Source organism: Salmo salar, chromosome 04 (genome assembly GCF_965601325.2).
Source record: "Salmo salar chromosome 04, fSalSal1, whole genome shotgun sequence".
Taxonomy (NCBI): Eukaryota; Metazoa; Chordata; class Actinopteri; order Salmoniformes; family Salmonidae; genus Salmo; species Salmo salar.
The window spans coordinates 26760239-26783397 of NC_138294.1; the positions used below are offsets into that span (position 1 = coordinate 26760239).

The window sequence follows — 23159 nt, forward strand, 5'->3', positions numbered from 1 at the left end:
TTGACTGAAGGACCTTAGATGTATGTATGTATGGGGGAGAGAGGTAGTCATCCAGAAATCATGTCAAGCCCTATTATGTGACACTGAGTCCATATAACAAATGTATCTTCTGAACTAATTTAGGCTTGCCTAAACAAAGGGAATGAATACTTGTGCAATTACTTTTAGTTATTTAAATTGTTATTCATTTGTAAAAATGTGTACTTTTCTTTTCACTTTGACATTATGGAGTAATTTGTATAGATCAATGACCAGAAATTACAATTCAATCCATTTCAATCCCACTTTGTAACGCAACAAAATGTGAAGAGTTCAAGGGGGTGTAGACTCTCTAGGTATTGTACATTTATTTTCCCTCAATTACTGACCTGGTCAAATGCATTTGATAAACCACTTTCCTCCCACCATCGTTTTAATTTACTAGCTGAATTATGATACATGACAACAAGGTATCAAATGTTACCAAATGTGACATTGACATCATATTAGACCCAGTTCGAATCATTGTGCCATCTCTATGAAAGCCATCCTGTATTTTATCGCTAACCCCTCTCCCCTTTTCCTCCTCAGCTGGCATGGCCCTTGGAGTGGGCATCGTCAACATCCTACACATGGTCAACCCCTCCCTGGTCATCCTGTCGGGGGTGCTGGCCGCCCACTACCAGGCTCCTGTCCAGCAGGTCATAGGTCAGAGAGCCCTCACCTCGGCCCAGAACATCCAGGTCCTGACATCCGACCTCGAAGAGCCCGCCCTGCTGGGGGCCGCTAGCATGGTGCTGGACTACACAACCAGGCGCATCTATTAAGAAAATTACGGTGCTGGACTACACAACCAGGCACATCTATTAACAACATGACGGTGCTGGACTACCACAACCAGGCACATCTATTAACAACATGACGGTACTGGACTACACAACCAGGCACATCTATTAACAACATGACGGTACTGGACTACACAACCAGGCACATCTATTAAGAACATTGGTCAGTTGCCAAGTTCTAGTTTTCATTTAATTGGTCCCCAAAGGAGGAGGGCCATATCTTGCAATTCCCTGGTGTAGAAAGATGAACTTGCTATTAGCAAATAGAAATGGCTAAGATAGAAGGTAGGATCAACAGATAGATCCGCCCAATAGGACCTACATCTATACTACTATCCCAGATGGGACAATCTGACATGCTCTTCTAGCTATCACACCTTTTATTGGACGAACCATTGGCGATAATTTATTACAGTCAGACAATGACAAGTTATGTGTATTTTCCAAAGGTTTCTTTATTGATAGACTAACTAATTTCAATGTCAACATATCATTTCTACAGCGGGTGAAATGCCTAATACAGTACTTAAATGGTAGTACTATAAATGACAGTCCTGAAATAGAAGTACTGTTAACTACAGTACTGAAATAGTAGTGTGTGTGTGTGTGTGTGTGTGTGTGTGTGTGTCTGAATACATATAACAGCCTATAAAGTCATGAGTACAGTACCAGTGAATGGCTGGGTGTGTCCAGACAAAAGATGTGACCAAATAAGGATCATTCACATTCATTTATGCTTGTACTACATGACCATATTTTGACCCTCATAATTCCATGGTTTTTGTTACTTCTCAATTCTAAACGTACAAGATGTTATTTTTTTAAGCCACGTTATGAAAGCAGCATGTTACATTAACAGTATATGTATTTGTCTGACCCAAGGTCTACCTTCTCTAGGATCGCAGTTACGACCTACCCTCAAATGACGTGCCAAGGCTATGTATGTCAGTTGTCTTGACTGTGTGCTGCCAAATCACTTGTCTTCATTATCATTCTTTTGTTTTATGCACACCTTTTTTTGCCTTATATTTGAAGAGACTACAGTATACGAATCAGTCATGTGATTATCCCATTTGTGTATTCCTGTTTTTGATCATGTCTTAGATACTGAAGCTATTTTATTTTACTTCACCTGGGTACTTTGTGACCTATCAATGCAATGGTCATTTTACACATTAAACACACACGAGAAAAATTGTTTAAAGGTGGATTGATGTATGATTCAGTCGATGCTCTTCATCGTTTTAGGTGTGGTTGAACTAGGCTACATCGTAAACAGGGCTGGTTGGAATGCCAGCCTGTTTGTTCCATCATAGGATTTAACTTTAATGTCCCTGAGGGAAAATTAGTATTCAACCCTATACTGCTGTGTACAAAATAAACACTGTATATTAAACACTTAATTCAATACACATTCCCATGTCATACACACTTCTTGTCACCGATTGTGATGTGACATACCTGCCACTATTACCTATGTATGTTCCCTGGAATGGAATCAACTATCCTGGTGTTGCAAGCTCCAAGTTCTACCAACCAACTGTGCTACAGAGAACCTCAGTACATAGTGCCTACAATCAGGTGATGGTGTGATTGAGACACCGCAAACCAGGATGACTGATTTCTTCCCATGCACTTCATCTCCAGTTGGCAAACAGGATCCACCACCAGTTGTTTGGGCACGGTCGTGTGATTTTCTAGAATCACATCAGGTTCACAAAACAGTTGCATTCTTATTGTACAGAAATGACCAGGTATCTACTTGGTAAAGAAAAAACACCTTATTTACAATATGTATGCATTTGTTGTAACACGGAACCCAAACCGGCTGCGCATAAATGTATTTTGTCCCTCCACCCCGATCACGACACGCATATCAAAACAACTATTTTAATTTGGGGACAGGTCGAAAAGCATTAAACATATGGCTAGTTAGCTTGGATTTGCTAGCTAATGTCTTGTGCATTTCAGGTAAAATTACAACTCAATCCCAAGGTCCTCTACTCCGCCAATTAATCCACACAAACGGTAAACCGAATCGTTTCTAGTCATCTCTTCCTTCCAGGCTTTTTCCTTCTCTTGACTTTATTGCGATTGGCAACTTTCATAAATTAGGTGCATTACCGCCCCTGACCTCGTTCGTCTTTCAGTCACCCACATGGGTATAACCAATGAGGAGGTGGGTACCTGCTTCTATAAACCAATGAGATGGGAGAGGCAGGACTTGCAGCGTGATCTGTGTCAGAAATAGAACTGACTTCTATTTTAGCCCTTGGCGGCACGAGCAGTGTGGGTGCAATAATTGAATAACAGATTTCTAAAATTTATTTTGCAACGCGTATGGAGCTCAATTCGGCCTCTGCCATTGTGTCACACCCTCCAACCACATTTCAGATCAACTCTTAGCCAACTTCTGCTTGAATACTCCTGATATAGACGTTCCAAATTAGGTTGCATTTATAAAATCCACAGTAGCTTGTTGCTACACAAAATATGAACATAACTAATGAAGCCATTCATTTGAACAGATTCAAGCTCAAAGATGTCACATTTTGACTGGCCACCTCCCAACCAACAGCGTGGTTTTGATCAAGTTAAAAAAAAAAAACATTTGAGATGGTCTTCGCCCTAATGATGGGAGTATTCCCAAAGGCAGGCGGTCTGCTTACCATGGACAGATTTTAACAGGAGTAAAACCCCTCATTTCACCACCTCTGCCATTTAACCAGAGATTCATTTGAACCAGATTATTTTGAACCCACGGTCAAACAACAGTAGGCCCTCCCACTAGGGGCACTAAACAATTTAATTGAAAATGCAGTATAAAATATGTTGGGTCTCACCTGAAATTTTACTTCCACCAATTAGGTGCAACCATAATTTGAATGTCACGGACCACACTTCAATAACGATCCTGACGACAAAAGTTTAATGTTTTACTGATATTGAAATCGATGGACAATGAACACATTAAAAGCAACACTTGGTGCTACAGTTAATCTTTAAACCACAATTCTACTCTGTTTGACATTAACGTTTTGTATATTGCCTGTATATGTACATAGGGACACGCATATAGAGTACATGATGTTTACCAGGGTTGGGGGCAATTCCATTTAAATTCAGGAAGTAGACTGAAATTCCAATTCTCTTCAATTATCAAAAATTTGATGTGGAATTGTGTACTTTCTGAATTAACTGGAATTTAAAATGGAATTGACCCCAACCTTGATGCTTATGTAACAGTTTAGCTTCCGTCCCTCTCCTCGCCCCTACCTGGGCTCGAATCAGGGACCCTCTGCACACAGACAACAGCCACCCTCGAAGCATTGTTGCCACAAAAGCCGCGGCTCTTGCAGAGCAAGGGGAACAACTACTTTAAGGTCTCAGAGCGAGTGACGTCACCGATTGAAACACTATTAGCGCGCACCACCGCTAACTAGCAGGCCATTTCACATCGGTTATACTTACACACACACACACACACACACACACACACATAGATAACGTATATTTACCGTACTTGATTCACGGTTCAAATGGGAAAAAATGCATAGATTGAAATAGTCACAATAAATGCCACAAGCTGGTTCTAAAATGGTTTCGAACAACACACTTAATAAACAGAGTTTGGTCCTTAAAGAATAGAAACAAAAAATAAGTGTATACTTATTTTGTTCTTTAATGACAGAAAGGGAGATGGAAAAGAGGAATATCATCAATCCATGTACAACAACGACCCCAGGTCAGGTAGTCGGGGTGGGAGGGAAACGACCCCAGGTCAGGTAGTCGGGGTGGGAGGGAAACGACCCCAGGTCAGGTAGTCGGGGTGGGAGGGAAACGACCCCAGGTCAGGTAGTCGGGGTGGGAGGGAAACGACCCCAGGTCAGGTAGTCGGGGTGGGAGGGAAACGACCCCAGGTCAGGTAGTCGGGGTGGGAGGGAAACGACCCCAGGTCAGGTAGTCGGGATGATACATCTCCCTATGAAAGTTTGGTTGCAATCTGGGTCCAGAGAGCGTTAGCGAAGGGTAGAGATACAGCCGTCTCAATTCACTCCCTTCCCCTCAATGTTAACAGATCTGTAAGGTGAAAGCAACATGGTGGATTGTGGAAGCTCCTCCACTACACTGCTTATACAGTACGTATTCAGAGCCTTCAGATATTCAAACACTGAATGGTTAGTGCCAAGGGGGAAGGGTAGGGACTGAATTGAGACATCTAACAGAGAGAAGAGGGTTAGGGTTAGCGGACCAGAGGGGCCTGCTTGAGGGAGATGAGGACTGAGCGCATGCGGGACACGTCTTTGGCCTGCTTGCTCGACTTTGGGTTGAAGTCGCAGAGGCGCGCCACGCGCTCCCACTCAGTGCCCGGGTTGTTCTCGTCCATGTCCGACAGCATGGCCTCCTCGGCCGCTCTGCAAAGGCAACACAGGAGGGGAACAGAGCTTTAGAGAGGGAGGGAGCAGGCCTGGGCCCTGGAGATCAGCAGAGCTTTACAGAGGGCCTTACTGCTTCCCGCTAACACACCACCTCCTCTGCAACACTTCAGGGATAAACATGGAGAATCCCCATAGAAATACATGCAGGTAGTTTAGATCCCTTCAGCATGACATAATTTAGTGAGTTGCCAATAACATGTTTTTTTTTTTTAAAAGGATTCATTATCAAAAATGGTGCCATTTTAGCATGGCTTTTTCACCATTTTAGTGAGGTCTGAATCTAAAACTTTGCTTGAGGAGGAAATGTCGAGTAGACAGCAGCGGAGGCCCAACTAAGAACAGTCGACCCAACTACATTACAGTACATCCAAAAATAAACATTCGCCGGGCGGCCACATCAAAAACAGACGAAGAGAACAGGGCTGGATAAGAGCACATAGCATGCCCCCTATAACCCCCGGTCATACAGCTAGCCAGTCACCTGCTTTTCCCTGTCAGACTAACCAAGGGGTTCTGGAACGGCTATAAAACGCGGTTTGGTTGGTTAAAAATGCAGTTCGTCACAGAACTGGGCGGGGTGACGCCCCTAACTTGCCTTTTGGTTACGTTCAAATATTCTCTCAAGATCCCAAGTATAGCATGAGGAATATGTTTGTCCTTTATACTTGATGAGAGCGCGTCGTGGCAAGTTCGTTTTTTAACAACCAAAACCTGAGACTTTGCCATGCATTTGCATTTTGCTGTGGTTGGAAAGCAGACCATTTGAAATGCAGCAAATACATGTCACAATCTTCACTAATAACTTATATCATCTTTACTCCAATACCAAACCCAAAAGGGAATCTAATTCCACTAGAAGGCTTACAATACGTAATACCTGAAATGAAATAAATTAAAATGGTACCGTGCCACAATCACAATAAGACATTTTGAAATGCAAGCCAGAGGGCATACCAAAACCCAAACCCACAAACTTCTACTGCAAAGGAGTTAACAAAATGAAAGAACCCCTCTATAAACTGGAACACAATACACACAGCAAAATGGGGATGAGAAGCCAATGAAACTTCACTGTCACAAAGAAACTACAGATACGCACAGGACCAGTGGACCAACGCATCACAGGAGGGGGGGGGGGGGGGGGGGGGGGACAACACCCAGCTTCTAAAATACATGTAATTGGCAGTGGATTCGTATTCATCTACAGCAGGGCTCTCCAATCCTGTTCCTGGAGAGCTACCCTCCTGTAGGTTCACTCCAACCCCAGTTGTAACTAACCCGATTCAGCTTATCAACCGGCTAATTATTAAAACCAGGTGCGCTAGATTAGGGTTGGAGAGCCCCGACTACAGTCTAGTCTAATTGTGCACTACTACTATCGTTATGCCATTTTTCTAGGCCAATTTACTTCTCCCTACTAGGATATTGTCTTTTTTTTTATTTTTTTACTTAACTGGTCTAGGCGGTAGCAAGGATGGTTAATGTGTGTGCTTAAAAAGGTGCATAGGAAAAGAAACAAGGAGAAACAGATCACAAGTCAGATATATAGAAATGAAAAGTAAATGAGCTTTATGCAGATGACAAAAGCCAGCATGCATTTTCCCCAGAGAGAAAAAATAAATAAAACTGTCCTTTTCGGGGGGGGATTTTTTTGTTGTTGGTGCTCTAAGAAGTGTGCTTAGCTTGCGGCCTTCATCTGCTGTGCCATTGGGTTGGTTGGGTGAGGCAATACATGCCCTCTCTGCCTCTAGCTGTGGGTCTGTGTTTTGGCAGAGACAAGGACGCCGGGTTATACGGGAACGTTTGCTCTTCAGCGATCGAATTCATTAAAAAAAAGTGGCAGATAGTATTGCAGGCCTCGTATCTTAAGAGGGCGAGTTAGGCGACAACAGTAGCGTGTCATTCTACTGTAGACAGCGGCTTGTTAGTAGGTACTAAGATTCTAAACAAATCACATTTACAGGTGTTTGAAGCAGCGGCGGAGCCAAGGCGCCTTCAGTTTAGAAATTGCAGACGTACAAGCAACATCCCCGCAACAGTTGACGGTCTACATCCAGGGCTCCGCGACAGCACCAGGCTGTAAAGGCTACTGAAAATAGACTTCAACTGTTGGGTTTTGTTTTCGTAAATCGCCTCCTACGAGCCTTGGATTGTGCTAGCCGGGAACGGCTCATAGGAGCAGGAGCTCCGACTCCTGTTTCTGTAGCGTGCACCTCCCTGGACAGGACGCTAGTCTATTGCAGGGCCTTTACCACCAGATGGTATCAGCACGCAGCTGAGGTTGCAGCTATACGGTTTCCTCAACACATTTAAAGTAGTACATCCCAAGTAACACACCGTACCAATGTTTTCTACATAGCGTCAAATTCTAGTTCTCCATGTACACATATGAATAATACAGGTATAGATCTAAGACAAAACATGTGCAAATGGCATGATAAATGAAGGGACATATAGATGGATCACGGACGATGGAATTACACAAAACCAAACTAAAACAAAAATGGCCACTCGATGTACTACACTACAGTTATGGGAACAGAATTTATATGGAAACTGGGCAATGGAGCATTAAGGCTGATGCAATGACATTCAGCCTACACATTCACTGCATTAAAAAAGAAAATAGGACACCGGGTGGGTTTATATTCGTAAAAACATGCAAAAACAGTCACGCACACTCAAGATAAATGAAAGTCTACTTCTTTGAAAAATAACGTAAAAAACGAACAAAAAAAATGAAGGGGGAAGCCGAACGCAAAAATGTGTGTTAAAATGGAAGATGCGGCAGGCGATTGACGCGAAAAAAATTAACAATGTTAGTTTAGCAACATACACATAACCAATCAGGTCAGAGAAGGGTTGTTTGTAGAAATCCTCATCCAGCACCCTGGAGACACAGGGGATGTCCCAGAGGAAAGCAGCAAGCAGGAAAGAGAGAGAGAGACAGATCGGTAAAAAGAGAACAAACGACAGAACAAACCCAGCCCAGAGCTCACACACACGTCCAAAAGGGCACCCTATTCCCTACCTAGTGCACTACTTTTGACCAGAGCCCTACGAGACTACACAGGGAATAGGGTGCCATTTGGGACGCACTTTACGAAGACCAGAAACAACATAACAGAGGCAGGTTAGAGGTAGCGAGACATTTGACAGAGACTGGAACATTGCTCTGAATAATATATCAGCCAGAGGGAGGGCTTGGGTTACAGACGCTCAAGTTAGTATAAAGTCTAGGTTTCACTGTCTTGGAACACTGTAGATCACTTGAAGAACGGCAAGGAGTTCCAAAACCCTTATCTTAAGACTTATCAAACTGAAATACAGATATTTTTTTAAACATCCTACATTTCTGTTTGCTGCTGGGTCTGTCCTGTTACCTTTCAATAGATATTAACACCAATTGATATTATAATTCCTGATCTCAACCAGATATTTCGGAATATTCTGTGCTCCAATGTCTTGCAGTTCAAGGGTCAATTCCGGGGTCTCGTCATTTATCAACAGCGTTTCACCTCTTAGCAACACCATGCATAACTTGGATTGCCGCTCCAGGTCATTATCACAAATAAATTAACCTATGAATGAATATACATGATCATTATTCATTCCGGGAACATACTGTACTGATCTTTTCACTGTTCTACCATAGGCTAGCTGTGTGCAGTCTACGTCTTAGTTTAGGCCTGTATGAACCTTGAAACACATAACAGGTAGTAGAGAACATAGAGGGACCAATAGGAACCATTGCAGCACAATAACTAACTATTCTGCAAGGGGATTTCAGCAGGAGAGCATGTTATTTATACTCAAATGGACAGGGTTTCCTTTCCACGGCTCCTGTAGAGAAAAAGTGAGTCAGTGGACAAAAGGTTCCCTTGGAGTCCAGTAGGTTTTAGTCCTCCTGGCTCAACCTGGGCTGTTTTTACATTGAAATACAATGACTAGACTCTTTCTATGCATTTTTACCTGTTGTTCACTTTAGTCTTCTCCAGCTGCTCGTCCTGTCTAGTGTGCCACTCCTCCAGCTCTACCTTGGCCTTGTCCTTCCACTCAGACTCCTGCTTACGAGAGTTAGCGTCTGGGGAAGGGGAAATTAGGAAGAAGAGGAGGTCTTATGATTCACACAGTACAGGCAATTCTCTTGAAAAGTGAGATCACAAAAAGAAGCCTTCTAAAAACCAGGGGCGATTTCAACATCAGGGGTGAGTTAACCAGATTTTTAGTGGCGTTTCAAAATGTGCTTAGTGTTTTTCTAGCATTGCTGGTCAGGGACATACATTTTCCAATGGTTGTGGTGTTTGAAGGGGGTGTTCAGCGCTTTGGATTCCTTCTATTCTACTGTTATGCTGCACGCTGCTATGGTCCTCTAGCCAGGATATACCAGAGGCCTATCCTTACCTAGGACCTCCAGCCTCTCTCTCTGCTCCTCCCTCCATTTACGCAGGCTCTCTGGCTCAGCCTGCAGCCGGTCGGCACTGGAGATGGCCGAGTACGCGTCAGACGGGCCGTTGCTCTCCTAACAAACACATGGGTGGTGTTCAACAGGGCACACCGAAGCAAAATTAAAACGTTTCTCATTGGACAAGTCGATAGCATCTCCCCCCTTTCACTCTGTTTCAGAGCATTCCCCCCCCCCCCCCCCGATTTGTGCATACTGATGACACAACCATGGCATTTAGTATTCATTAGGCTATGTTAAAACAAACATGCATGGTTAAGTATTCAAATGTTTTCCTTGAGTCAATACAGTCACAATCTCTGCTGTATGACAAAATGGAAAACTTAAGATATTACCTCGTGAAAGTCTCCATTAACAACACCATCCACTGCATCTGCAAAATAAATTAAGCATTTATCATGAACGAAGCCACAGCAAAGACAAGGAAATGGCCTACATCATCAGTTAACATTACAGAGCGGCTGTGCATCAGACTTTTCTATGCGTCTTACATTATGGAACAAGACGGATAGGATGGTTGCATTTGCTTTCAAAACCGCCACGACCCGTCACGAATCAGCAAGCTTTGACAAGAATCAAATTCAGATTAAATGTTGGATTTTGTCATTGTAAATTTGAAAGATACTAAACGTTACACGTAGGTTTGTTGTAGTCTAGTGCATTGGTGCATAAACGCTTGGTTAGGCAATATCTTTACGATGAGCGATTCATTCATTGTAACCATCTAGCTAAATGCCCACATCCCTTCATTAAAGAGTTGAATAACGTGAAAATGTTTCGGGCCAATGCAGCTAACTAATCGGTCAATAATCTCACTTCCTGAAGGCGACAGTTTTGTATGAAAGTCCAATGGTCATTGAGCCATATATAAAATTGCAGTAATGAAGTGGCCAGTATGTTGGTGCAGTGGGATCAATCAATGACAGGCTTACGTTAGCAAGCTAGCCAGGAAATATACATAACTAGCTAAACTGTAATTCAAAGACACGATATTTTCTGTTAGTTGATTCACGACACTCACAAAACATCAAGATGTCAATAAGTCAAGTTGCGTGTAGCTAAATTAGCTATCATATACACGTAATGTAGTTGCTAACTAGCGCCGTTAGTGAGTTTACAAAATGGGGTAACTAGCGTTACCTTGCGCATAACGAGCTAGTTTCCCTAACATTTTAAAATAGATGGCCTGAAATATTGGATCCAGCCAGCTAAATTGACGTAATTTGTTTTTCTCACGATCTCTTTCATTCAAGTCCCCTGCAGACAGTCGATGTAAGTTAGCTAACTAGGTAAGGGAGCTCGTTGGCTGGCTAGTTTCCTAAGTAAGATGGCTAGCTTCAGCTAGCTAACTGTGTAACTGGCTAGCACATTGCTAGGTAGTTATAGCTAATTTGCTAGGCTTTGACTCCACAAAATAATACGAACGAGCTAGCTAATGTAACTTGACACGTTAAGAGTTCAGGGAACATTGTTACCGTTTGCGTCGCCTGTCAGATTGTTGTCTAGCGACGTTGGAACCTCTCCGCTGTCCAGGATGCTGAATCCTTCGTCGTTCTCAATCCCCGCGATCTCGCTTTCTTGCTGGGCCAAGAATGCGGCAGCGGGGTCTTCGTCCGTCCCATTGCCGGCCGCAGCCTGTGGTGCGCTGAGCATGTCAAAATCGTCCATATCTAGCTATTTGACGATGGTGGTTACCTATCGATAACGTTACAGTATCTAACCGGGAGTAGATCAGTGGATGAACTCGACAGTTAAGGGAGGAGAGAATGAAAAGCGGAAACGCTAGCAGGGCCAGTCAGAAACTAGGAATTGTTATTGACTGTGCTGTGCACCAACCACAAAAGGAATACGATTGCACCTGATACGTAAGGGTCCCATGATCTACAGCGTGCCTAGGGGTTTGCCAATCTTGAATCTCAAGGGTACTATAGAATTAGGAATTAGAATATTAGGAATTTAATTTATAGCCATCTATATGCAGGGTACAGCAAGTGTGCATCATATTTTCTGCACTATAGAAATGTGTAAAGTAACGATTGGTTCAAAGAAAAAAAGTTTAAGTGCAAAGACACGTGAATTATACTGTCAACAATACTGGCTAGTCTATGATCATAATGTTCAACTCTCCTGGGGTTAATCGAAGATATAGAGTCAATGGGATATGGGATGTCTCTGATATCTATACGCAATTTGATAGGCTTCTAATTTCACCCAAGTGGTATATTTGATAATTGGTGTCTATTATGGCAGTGATGGGCTACTGTCGGCCTATACTGTATTACATTGCAAATGCATTTCTTAATTAGATCCAGTGGTCCACACCATCAGGTATCATATACTATTGACAGTATGTTTGTGCTATTATGCCAACTCTGTCACTCATTATCATGCCAACGATTTTTGGCTTGACAAAGACAGGAATAGAGTTGGCAGATCTGGGACCAGGCTCAGGTGCAGCTACCGAGAAGTGGGACTGCCTTAATTGACATCCACGTCTTCGGCGCCCGGGGAACTGTTAACTGCCTTGCTCAGGGCCAGGTTTTTACCTTGTCAGCTCCGGGATTCGATAGGCAAGTAGATAGAGGCCAACGCTTTGCGAATCACAGCCAGCAGCCAGAGAGAAGCAAATGTAACCACAGGACATGTGACAGAGTTGTGACTGAAAAGAGGGACCAGTTTAATGTTTTAAGTGGGATGCTGCAGTTCTGCACATTGCTATTTATTTTTCTATGATATGGTGCAATTTTATATTATGCTGTTCAGATTGTATTCGTTTTGAATGGTTAGATTTATATGCACTTTGTTTATATACATTAAAATGCAAATGTTTAATAGCATTCTTTTTCATAACAAACCATTGCATTTTTAAATACATTGTGGTTATGGTAGAGTATGATTTCATTTAATCATAATTATTTTAACACCAATCATAGTCAAACTATCGCAAACTGTTTGACTTGAAAAAATACAAAACATATTTTTTTTAAAGAGCCGTTTGGGAGCCAAAAGACTCGGCTCTTTTTGGTGAGCTGAGCCGAACGAGCCGGCTCACTGAAAAGAGCCGGAATGCCCATCACTAATAGGGTGGCGCACAATTGGCCCAGCATCGTCCGGGTTTGGCGGGGGTAGGTCGTCGTTGTAAATAAGAATTTGTTCTTAACTGACTTGCCTAGTTAAATAAAGGTTAAAAAACAAAGAATCAAAAACATATAGAGCAAGCTAGAGCACTTTCCTCTTAGTACTGAATAACTTACTTACGTACACATTTTCTTAATGTTTTCAGTGGTTGTGTGGTGGTTCTTCATGCCTGCAGATTTCCCCTCCACCACTAATCAATATCTACGGCCTGCTCTGGCTTTTTCCTGGAATGCACGTCTTGGCTGGGTTCCAGTGCTAGTGGGCAAGTACTAATGAGCTCCTGAAACCGGAACTAGCAAGATATCAGCCCCCGCAAATCGGTGTTCAGCCATCTTGGAGGCTGTCTGTAGTTCTTACTATAGCTCGGTGATAACATACCGTGTTCACTTCTTTCAACACATCCTCTGAGACGTCCTTTCCTGTCTCTGGAAACGTACTGTGACTACCTCTATACCCACTTTTAAACTTCTCTTCTGCTTGCTTCACTGTTTGTGCCCACCAGTCGGTGGATTGGGAAGCAGGATGAGCCCCATCACCGGAAAGCTCTCAGTCCTTGCCTCCCTTTATTTTTTGTTACAAAAACGACTTTTCGAAGGCTGACTGTATAGGTTCAATGAACTCTCATGATGTCTCTCATTCCCATCATATTCCTGAATTGGAACCCAAGTTTATTCCCAGTAAGCAGTGACTCCTTCTTCTAAAACGACTTTCATCCCAAGTTGTGGGTTATATTGTGACGCTTTTATAATGTATCCTTTCAGCACCAATCATCACTCACTAATTGTGTTCATTTTCTAGTCTGAATTTCTTGATTCATTCATTTATTTAGGAATATTTTGTATATGCACAATATATTCTCCTCCGGTGGGAATCTGTGTTAGATACAATTCCAACCCCAGAACCGTACGCTGTTAAGTCCTAAATACTATCTCTATCCCCTCAGATTTAGTAACGGTTGCTCTAACAACCAGTTACTGACAGGATGTATCCAACTGTCACACGCACGCACACACACACACACACACACACACACACACACACACACAGGATGTTCCCTAAATGGCCATATCTAAGATTTGTTTAAACTTTTGAAACTTCACTCTCTACGGAAAACTCTCTGTTCCTTAAGTGTGATATCCTACCGACAACACCAATTGTTAAGAAGACCAATATCTCAATATACCATAGACATATTTATCATACAAAAGAGGCCAAACTCAAAGTGACGTTTCACATGTGTACTCAACAAAGATGTCCAGCTGAACACAAACATTCAATACAGTGCCTTGTCCACTTACACCCACAGCTCTCACCCTCTCCCTTCCACAAAGATGTACTTCAGTACTTTTCCATCACCCAGGATTTCTTTGTGCGTATCACAGGATTTCTTATCAGTCAGGAGAGGCCTTGAGTTATTGGGAGTACGCGTTCCTACAGTCCACTGCAGTCCACTAAATAATGACACTTCTCATACACAAAGAGCTTGAACCTAACACTACTTTCAATCCCTAAAGATATATAAAAAACAACCTAGTCATACTAAGATGATATAATGCTATAAAAAGGTAAAGATATAAAACAGTAATATAAAACATTATTTTACATTTTCTCAAAATCAATCATATTTTTAATAAACTGCGTTCAATGTGGGTATTTTTTCCCAGTTAAAAAACAACATCTTACTTATAAGACCATCTCTCTCACTAATTGTACATGTCTAAACAGTACATGAGAGAGAACTTGGTCTCACTGTACAATGTCCTTACTGAATATATTTGCTAATATTTGGGTCGCCCACAAAAAAGGTGCCTGTCACAGATTTGTTTGTGCTCTTGCCAAATTAGATTGACTAAGGAAGATTCCATAAGGTGAACAGAAATAGACTAGCACACAGACTACAAAAAACAGGCCCTAGCAGTCACTTTTTTGCATGACTGGTGAGGACACTGGCTTATCATTGGATAGGCTGACTTTAGGGACGTGTATAAAAGGGCAGATGATAAGCAATTTCTTCCTCGATCCACTGTGCAAGACTGCCTCTGAAAATCTCATCCTTAAAAAGAGCGTGATTAACTTGCCATAGGCTCTTAATCATTTACCAACTTAATTTATCACTTTTATTTTGAAAATGCCTCTGAAATTCGAACTTGGTCCTGGCAGGATGATTGGGGGTTCTAACCCCTGTCTTATTATTGCAGAAATTGGACAGAACCACCAGGGAGATATTGAAATCGCCAAGAAAATGATCAAGATGGCCATGGTAATGGTATTTCACTCTCCATTTTCCTGACATACTGTAGGAATACCAGAAGGAATTCTCTGATATTCCCATCAGATATTCCGGCCATGAGAGGGGTATCAGCATCACCATGGCAGCAGTGGCAATGGGGGCAAAAGTGGTGGAGCGTCACGTGACCCTGGACAAGAGCTGGAAGGGCAACGACCACGAAGCGTCGCTGGAGCCTTCTGAGCTGACAGAGCTGGTCAGAGCCATCCGCCTGGTGGAGCGGGCCAGAGACACGGGCATCAAACAGATGCTACCCTGTGAGAAACCTGCCATGACAAGGTGAGTTGGCCTCGGGAGGTTTAATTGAAAATAAATATCACATACTTTTTGGAGACTGTTAATATTATGAATGGGAAAGGGAAAATATTTATATAGTATATCTTTCAGACCCCGTCCCTTGTTCCACATTTTGTTACGTTACAGCCTTATTCTAAAAAGTATTAAATTGTTTTTTTTCCCCCTCTCATCAATCTACACACAATACCCCATAATGACTTAAGACAAAAAAAGGTTTTTAGAAATTTTTGCTAATTTATAAAACATTTAAAACCGGAATATCACATTTACATACAGTACCAGTCAAAAGTTTGGACACACCTACTCATTCAACGGTTTTTACTTTATTTGTACTATTTTCTACATTGTAGAATAATAGTGAAGACATCAAAACTATGAAATAACACATGTGGAATCATGTAGTAACCAAAAAATTGTTAAACAAATCTAAATATATTTACAGTTGAAGTCAGAAGTTTACATACACTTAGGTTGGAGTCATTAAAACTCGTTTTTCAACCACTCCACAAATTTCTTGTTATCAAACTATAGTTTTGGTAAGTCGGTTAGGACATCTACTTTGTGCATGACACAAGTAATTTTTCCAACAATTGTTTACAGAGTATTTCACTGTATCACAATTCCAGTGGGTCAGAAGTTTACATACACTAAGTTGACTGTGCCTTTAAACAGCTTGGAAAATTCCAGAAAGTTATGTCATGGCTTTAGAAGCTTCTGATAGGCTAATTGACATCATTTGAGTCAATTGGAGGAGTACCTTTGGATGTATTTCAAGGCCTACCTTCAAACTCAGTGCCTCTTTGCTTGATATCATGGGAAATATATAAAACAAAATCAGCCAAGACCTCAGAAAAATAATTGTAGTTCTCCACAAGTCTGGTTCATCCTTGGGAGCAATTTCCAAACGCCTGAAGGTACCACGTTCATCTGTACAAACAATAGTACGCACGTATATATACCATGGGACCACGCAGCCGTCATACCGCTCAGGAAGGAGACGCATTCTGTCTCCTAGAGATGAACGTACTTTGGTGTGAAAAGTGCAAATCAATCCCAGAACAACAGCAAAGCACCTTGTGAAGTTGCTGGAGTAAACAGTTACAAAAGTATCTATATCCACAGTTAAACAAGTCCTATATCGACATAACCTGAAAGGCCGCTCAGCAAGGAAGAATCCACTGCTCCAAAACCGCCATAAAAAAGCCAGACTACAGTTTGCAACTGCACATGGGGACAAAGATCGTACTTTTTGGAGAAGTGTCCTCTGGTCTGATGAAACAAAAATATAACTATTTGGCCATAATGACCATCGTTATGTTTGGAGGAAAAAGGGGGAGGCTTGCAAGCCGAAGAACACCATCCCAACCGTGAAGTACGGGGGTGGCAGCATCATGTTGTGGGGGTGCTTTGTTGCAGGAGGGACTGGTGCACTTCACAAAATAGATGGCGTCATAAGGAAGGACAATTATGTGGATATATTGAAGCAACATCTCAAGACATCAGTCAGGAAATTAAAGCTTGGTCGCAAATGGGTCTTCCAAATGGACAATGACTTCCAAAGTTGTGGCAAAATGGCTTAAGGACAACAAAGTCAAGGTATTGGAGTGGCCATCACAAAGCCCTGACCTCAATCCCATAGAAAATTTGTGGGCAGAACTGAAAAAGGGTCTGCGAGCAAGGAGGCCAACAAACCTGACTCAGTTACACCAGCTCTGTCAGGAGGAATGGGCCAAAATTCACCCAACTTATTGTGGGAAGCTTGTGGAAGGCTACCCGAAATGTTTGACCCAAGGTAAACAATTTAAAGGCAATGCTACCAAATACTAATTGAGTATGTAAACTTCTGATCCACTGAGAATGTGATGAAAGAAATAAAAGCTGAAAATAATCATTTTCTCTACTGTTATTCTGACATTTCACATACTTAAAATAAAGTAGTGATACTAACTGACCTAAGACAGGGAATTTTTACTAGGATTAAATGTCAGGAATTGTGAAACTGAGTTTGAAAGTATTTGGCTAAGGTGCACGTAAACTTCCGACTTCAACTGTATATTTGTGATTCTTCAAAGTAGCCACCCTTTGCCTTGATGACAGCTCTTCACACTCTTGGCATACTCTCAACCAGCTTCATGAGGTAGTCACCTGGAATGCATTTCAATTAACAGGTGTGCCTTAATGATTTTGAGCCAATCAGCTGTGTTGTGACAAGGTAGGGGTGGTATACAGAAGACAGCCCTATTTGGTAAAAGACCAAGTTCATATTATGGCAAGAACAGCTCAAATAAGCTAAGAAAACGACAGTCCATCATTACTTTAAGACCTGAAGGTCAGTCTATCTGGAAAAAAAGTTTATTCAAGTGCATTCGCAAAAACCATCAAGCGCTATGCTGAAACTGGCTCTCATGAGGACTGCCACAGGAAAGGAAGACCCAGAGTTACCTCTGATGCAGAGGATAAGTTCATTAGAGTTTGTGCAGCCCAAATAAATGCTCCACAAAGTTCAAGTAACAGACACATCTCAACATCAACTGTTCAGAGGAGACTGAATCAGGCCTTTATGGTCGATTGCTGCAAAGAAACCACTACTAAAGGACACCAATAAGAAGAGACTTGCTTGGGCCAAGAAACACGAGCATTGGACATTAGACCGGTGGAAATCTGTCCTTTGGTCCGATGAGTCCAAATTTAGTCAACAGATGATCTCCGCATGTGTGGTTCCCACCGTGAAGCATGGAGGAGGAGGTGTGATGGTGCTTTGCTGGTGACACCATCTGATTTATTTAGAATTCAATGCACACTTAACCAGCATGGCTACCACAGCATTCTGCAGCAATACGGCATCCCATCTGGTTTGCGCTTAGTGGGACTATCATTTGTTTTTCAACAGGACAATGACCCAACACAACTTCAGGCTGTGTGAAGGCTATTTGACCAAGAGGGAGAGTGATGAGTGCTGCATCAGATGACCTGGCCTCCACAATCACCCGACCTCAACCTAATTGAGATGGTTTGGGATGAGTTGGACTGCGGAGTGAAGGAAAAGCAGCCAGCAAGCGCTCATCATATGTGGGAACGCCTTCAAGGTTCAAGTCCAGACGATCAGGTTCAAGTCCGGGCTCTGGCTGGGCCACACAAGGACATTCAGAGATTTGCTCGAAGCCACTCCTGCATTGTCTTGGCTGTGTGCTTAGGGTCGTTGTCCTGTGGGAAGGTGAACTTCACCCGTCGGAGGTCCTGAGCACTCTGGAGAAGGTTTTCATCAAGGATCTCTCTGTACTTTGCTCTGTTCATCTTTCCCTCAACTAGTCTCTCAGTCCCTGCCACTGAAAAACATCCCCACAGCATGATGCTGCCACCACCATGCTTCACAGTAGGTATGGTATTGGCCAGGTGATGAGCAGTGCTTGATTTCCTCCAGACATGACGCTTGGGATTCAAGCCAAAGAGTTCAATCTTGGTTTCATCAGACCAGAGAATCATGTTTCTCATGGTCTGAGAGTCCTTTAGGTGCCTTTTGGCAAACTCCAAGCGGGCTGTCATGTGCCTTTTACTGAGGAGTGGCTTCCGTCTGTGCACTCTACCATAAAGGCCGAATTGGTGGAGTGCTGCAGAGATGGTCCTCCCATCTCCACAGAGGAACTCTGGAGGTCTGACAGAGTGACCATCGGGTTTTTGGTCACATCCCTGACCAAGGCCCTTCTCCCCCGATTGCTCAGTTTGGCTAGCTCTAGGAAAATTATTGGAGGTTCCAAACTTCTTCCATTTAAGAATGATGGAGGCCACTGTATTCTTTGTGACCTTCAATGCTGCAGAAATGTTTTGGTACCCTTCCCCAGATCTGTGCCTCGACATAATCCTGTCTTGGAGCTACGGACAGTTCCTTTGACCTCATGGCTTGGTTTTTGCTCTGACATGCACTGTCAACTGTGGGAGCTTATATAGACAGGTGTGTGCCTTTCCAAATCATGTTGAATCAATTTAGTTGACCACAGGTGGACTCCAATCAAGTTGTAGAATCATCTCAAGGATGATCAAGTAAGTAAAGAGAAGCAGTAAAAAAATATATATATACAGGGGGGTGCTGGTACAGAGTCAATGTGCAGGGGCACCGGAATACTAATGTAAATAAGGTATTTCTGTTTTGCAAACATTTCTAAAAACCAGTTTTTGCTTTGTCATTATGGGGTATTGTGTGTAGATTGAAGAGGAGCATTTTTTATTTCATCCATTTTAGAATTAAGTAACAAAATGTGGAAAAAGTGAAGGTGTCTGAATACTTTCCGAAGGCACTGTATGTACAAAATATACAACATATATCAATAATATACTAAATAAATATTTTTCCCATTGACATTTGGAATAATAACTTTCTCAAAATTATAATGTTATATTAATTATTTTATAAGGTAGGCCCATTATGTTTGTCATAAACCTACCTTACATCAAGTATTATCTTTGTACTGTATAGCCTACAACAGCACATACTGTAGGAGGAAATCTCCATATTATGTTCTCTTCCAGCTCGGGAAGTCAGTGGTGGCTAAGGTGGTGATACCCAAAGGCACGGTGCTGAGTATGGATATGCTGGGGGTGAAGGTGGGCGAGCCGAAGGGCATCTCTCCTGAAGACATGGGACAGCTGCTGGGCAAGGCCGTCACGGAGGACGTGGAGGAGGATGGGAGCGTCACGCCAAGTATGGTGGACGGCTACAACAACAAGGGCTGAGTCAACCAGGTGTGCGTTCATTCAGCAGGACACAACGTTGTGGAACGTTCAGATAGAAAGATGCTATGTAAAACAAACATGTTAATATGCTGACTAGACCGGTGTTATGATATTGATGGTATGTCAGGACTGATCGTCTGTTTACATTTCTACCATTGTGGCTAGATGGAGTAGACCTACATCTTCATTTAGTGGTCGGGTCAGAGACAACAGTTGTTGACAACTTTAGTGTTGTAGCAACACCTAACCCTAATCCTTTTCCTCACTTTAACCTCAGTCTCCTGACCTGTTATTTCACCTAACCTACTGTGTTGGTTCCCCTAACCTGCCACGTTAATTGACCTAACCTGCCACGTTAATTATCATAACCTGCTATGTAAACAGACCATCAATCGCAACTACTATCAGTAGCACGTTTCGTGCGGGATCGTTGCAAAATAAATGTACCCATTATTCAATTATTTAACTGCTCATGCGCGTCTGCATAGCCAGGCGCTAAAATAGAACTTGGTTCGATTTCAGAACCTTAACGCCTGCAAGTCCCCCCTCTCCATTTTACTCATTGGTTTTCGCGAGCATACTAACCCACGTGGGTGATTGACAGTTGAACGAGAAGAGATTAATCAAAGAACCCTATCTAAAAACTAACTAGGTTTCCCCTTTAATCTGTGGATTAATTGTCAGAGTAGAGAACATGATTTTGTATAATGAAAAATTCGGCAAAGATCCAGCAAAAAAAGGGACCCTACATTTAAACTAAACGAACAACCCAACGTTTATGTCCCAGGACAAATTAACTAGCAATAGTTAGCTAGCTAAATATCCATGAATGTGTTGTGTGTTTTGACCTGTCCCCAAATTAATATACTGTAGTTGTTTTGCTAATTTAATCTGCGTGTCATGAACTAAAGTCTGATGGGGACAGTCAAAATCAACATGTGTATGCACTTGAGGGGCTGGTTTGGGGAAGTTGTAACATGCTAATTCTACCAGCCACACGCCTGCATCTGCATGCTTATTTTGTTCATCCACATCAGATGCGATCATGACACTCAGGTTAAAACATCAAAGCCAACTGTGAACAAACTATATTAATTTGCGGGCAGGTCGAAACACATGAAACAATCATGGACATTTAGGTAGCTAGCTGTTGCTAGTTAGCTTGTCCTGGGAGATGAACATTGGGTTGTTATTTTACCTGCATATTGTCCTGTTTTTAGCTGGTTCTTTGTAGAATTTTGACCCGGAGTCATACAAAATCGTGTGTGTCTCTACTCCAGCGACAAAACCACAGATGAAAAGGGAAACCTAGTTAATTATCTTTAATTATTCTCTCCTCGTGTCTGTCAAGCATCCACGTGGGTTTGTATCTTTTTCCTTATATCCAATAAGGAGGCGACAGTCAACACATGTGCATCTCAAATAGAACCAAGTTCTATTTTAGCTCTTGGCTACACAGAGGCACGTTTAAGCATGTGAGAGATGTGGGGGAAATGATTGAATAACATGTAAGTGTACAGTAATTTTGCAACGCTCGCACACGCAATGTGGTCGGCAAAGGTTAAATATGGTAAACAAAAACTTAAAATAAAATAAAAATGAAAAACTATTTAGTAAACTGAAATAAAATAATAAATAAACATTTGAAAAACTAAAGCTATACTGAAACTATAATTTAAGCCCTTTTTTACTAATGGGGTTTTCGAACAATAATGTGCATAAAACCTGAATGACTAACAGGTGGTGCTGTATTGAAGCCACTGTGCAGCCATCTTGGTAATCCTCCTCAATTAAATTTTTTTATTTTGGAAGTGATAGAAATGCATTTGTTAATGTCTACATTAGTTGCATCATTCCCCCCAAAAAAACCGATAGTCATTTCTGTGTAACAATCAATATACTGCTGGCTGTCACCCAATAATATATTTTTCAGATACAAAATTCTCTAATATTACATAAACATAACATGTTAAATGTGGATTTTTTTTGCTGTTTTTGCAGCTGTTGTTGCAGCTGTTTTTTTATTAACCCTATTTGAAGGTGTTAGTGAATGGTATGTTTAACCTTAATAACTCTAGCAGAAAATGTTATTAGTTACATAATATTTACACTGCATCACAAGCGTTCATTGTGGACAATTTAAAAATGTTTGTGTGGCAGACTGTTGGTCCTCATTCCTCTAAAACAGATGTTCATTTTGGTGTAACAAAATACACCTGGCTGTCATCCAAAAATGTGTTTTTCAGTTTCAAAATTCTACAATATCACATAAACATAACAAATGTGCCTTGACTTCATTTGTTGTTTTTTTCCTCTGTCTTTCACTCAGATAAAGGTAAAGGTAGGCTACTTGATTCTTTTTACATGTACTACTAAAGTGAAAAAAGCTTTGGATTGGTGTAAACATGGGCAAGAGAGTTTCCTTCCAACATTATTCTTGTACCAGTCTAGGCTATTATTCTTTTAAATCCAAGTCACGTCAAGATTGAGCAAGCCAAACATATGACCTGGCCCATCACGTTAGTATTACTGCCCCCAGTGGAACGAAGTGACATCCCCAAAAAACACAAACTATAGGCCAAGTAAACATAAATGGCTCCTAGAATTCCACCCATAGGCTACTTTCTGTCCCTGAAACTAAAACTGAAACGAAATAATACAAAAAACGAAACCGAATAAAAACTAGTACATCAAGTTTGAAAACGAACTAAAACTATACTTAATTTCAAATAAAAATCTAAAATCGAATAAAAATATGTGTTTTATATTAAATTACAAAACTATAATAACCTTGGTGATTGGTGAGGTTTGCATGTTAGGAATCACGTCGGCTCTATTCATTGAATTTCTATCTGCAACGTTTGAATACTGAACATGGCACTGGGTGATGTATAGTCAGAAGCCAGTTTTTTATTTATACATTTTTTTATAGGTAGAAACAAACAGATTAGATTACAATATAGTAGACTTGACTGTCTATA

The 23159-nt window shown here is 41.7% G+C and overlaps 2 protein-coding genes and 1 pseudogene across 10 annotated transcripts in view; 2 read left to right on the top strand and 1 right to left on the bottom strand.

The window, feature by feature from the left end:
• The window catches only part of LOC106602595 (bifunctional UDP-N-acetylglucosamine 2-epimerase/N-acetylmannosamine kinase), a 41933-nt gene extending 39695 nt beyond the window's left edge, over positions 1-2238 (top strand). For 4 of the 6 annotated variants that reach the window (XM_014195323.3, XM_045716639.2, XM_014195324.3 and 1 more), the window contains exon 13: positions 571-2238. In XM_014195323.3, coding sequence (XP_014050798.2) covers positions 571-806 — 236 coding nt within the window. In that variant the 3' untranslated portion in view covers positions 807-2238. The remainder of the gene's footprint in view (positions 1-570) is intronic. The other 2 variants (XM_082974216.1, XM_082974217.1) reach the window with 2 other exon arrangements.
• Positions 2239-4488: 2250 nt separating this feature from the next.
• Positions 4489-11507, bottom strand: LOC106602594 (clathrin light chain A). 3 transcript variants are annotated; one of them, XM_014195315.3, is made up of 7 exons: positions 11204-11507; positions 10064-10101; positions 9668-9785; positions 9236-9347; positions 8100-8153; positions 6718-6753; positions 4489-5239 (listed from the first exon to the last, which is right to left on the bottom strand). In XM_014195315.3, exons 1-7 carry the CDS (start codon positions 11394-11396, stop codon positions 5068-5070), a joined length of 723 nt encoding a protein of 240 aa, XP_014050790.1. In that variant the 5' UTR covers positions 11397-11507; the 3' UTR covers positions 4489-5067. The 3 variants fall into 3 exon arrangements, with proteins under 3 accessions (XP_014050790.1, XP_014050791.1, XP_014050793.1); XM_014195316.3 differs by lacking the exon at positions 6718-6753; XM_014195318.3 differs by lacking the exons at positions 6718-6753; positions 8100-8153 and having other exon boundaries at positions 11204-11505.
• Positions 11508-15163: 3656 nt separating this feature from the next.
• LOC106602532 (N-acetylneuraminate-9-phosphate synthase-like) lies at positions 15164-22451 on the top strand (annotated as a pseudogene). Its single transcript, XR_014392114.1, has 2 exons — positions 15164-15432; positions 19975-22451. The product of XR_014392114.1 is annotated as an N-acetylneuraminate-9-phosphate synthase-like (transcript).
• The last annotated feature ends 708 nt before the right edge of the window (positions 22452-23159 follow it).

Bases quoted from the DNA above. Each gene is read 5' to 3' on its own strand.
- LOC106602594 (XM_014195315.3), bottom strand. From the start codon at position 11,396: ATGGACGATTTTGACATGCTCAGCGCACCACAGGCTGCGGCCGGCAAT. The intron at 9,348-9,667 runs GTAAGGATAGGC...CCCCTTCCCCAG, and splicing joins AGAGAGGCTGGAGGTCCTAG to ACGCTAACTCTCGTAAGCAG. The intron at 5,240-6,717 runs GTTAAGTAAAAA...TTGCCTTTGCAG, and splicing joins CCTTGCTACCGCCTAGACCA to AGCGGCCGAGGAGGCCATGC.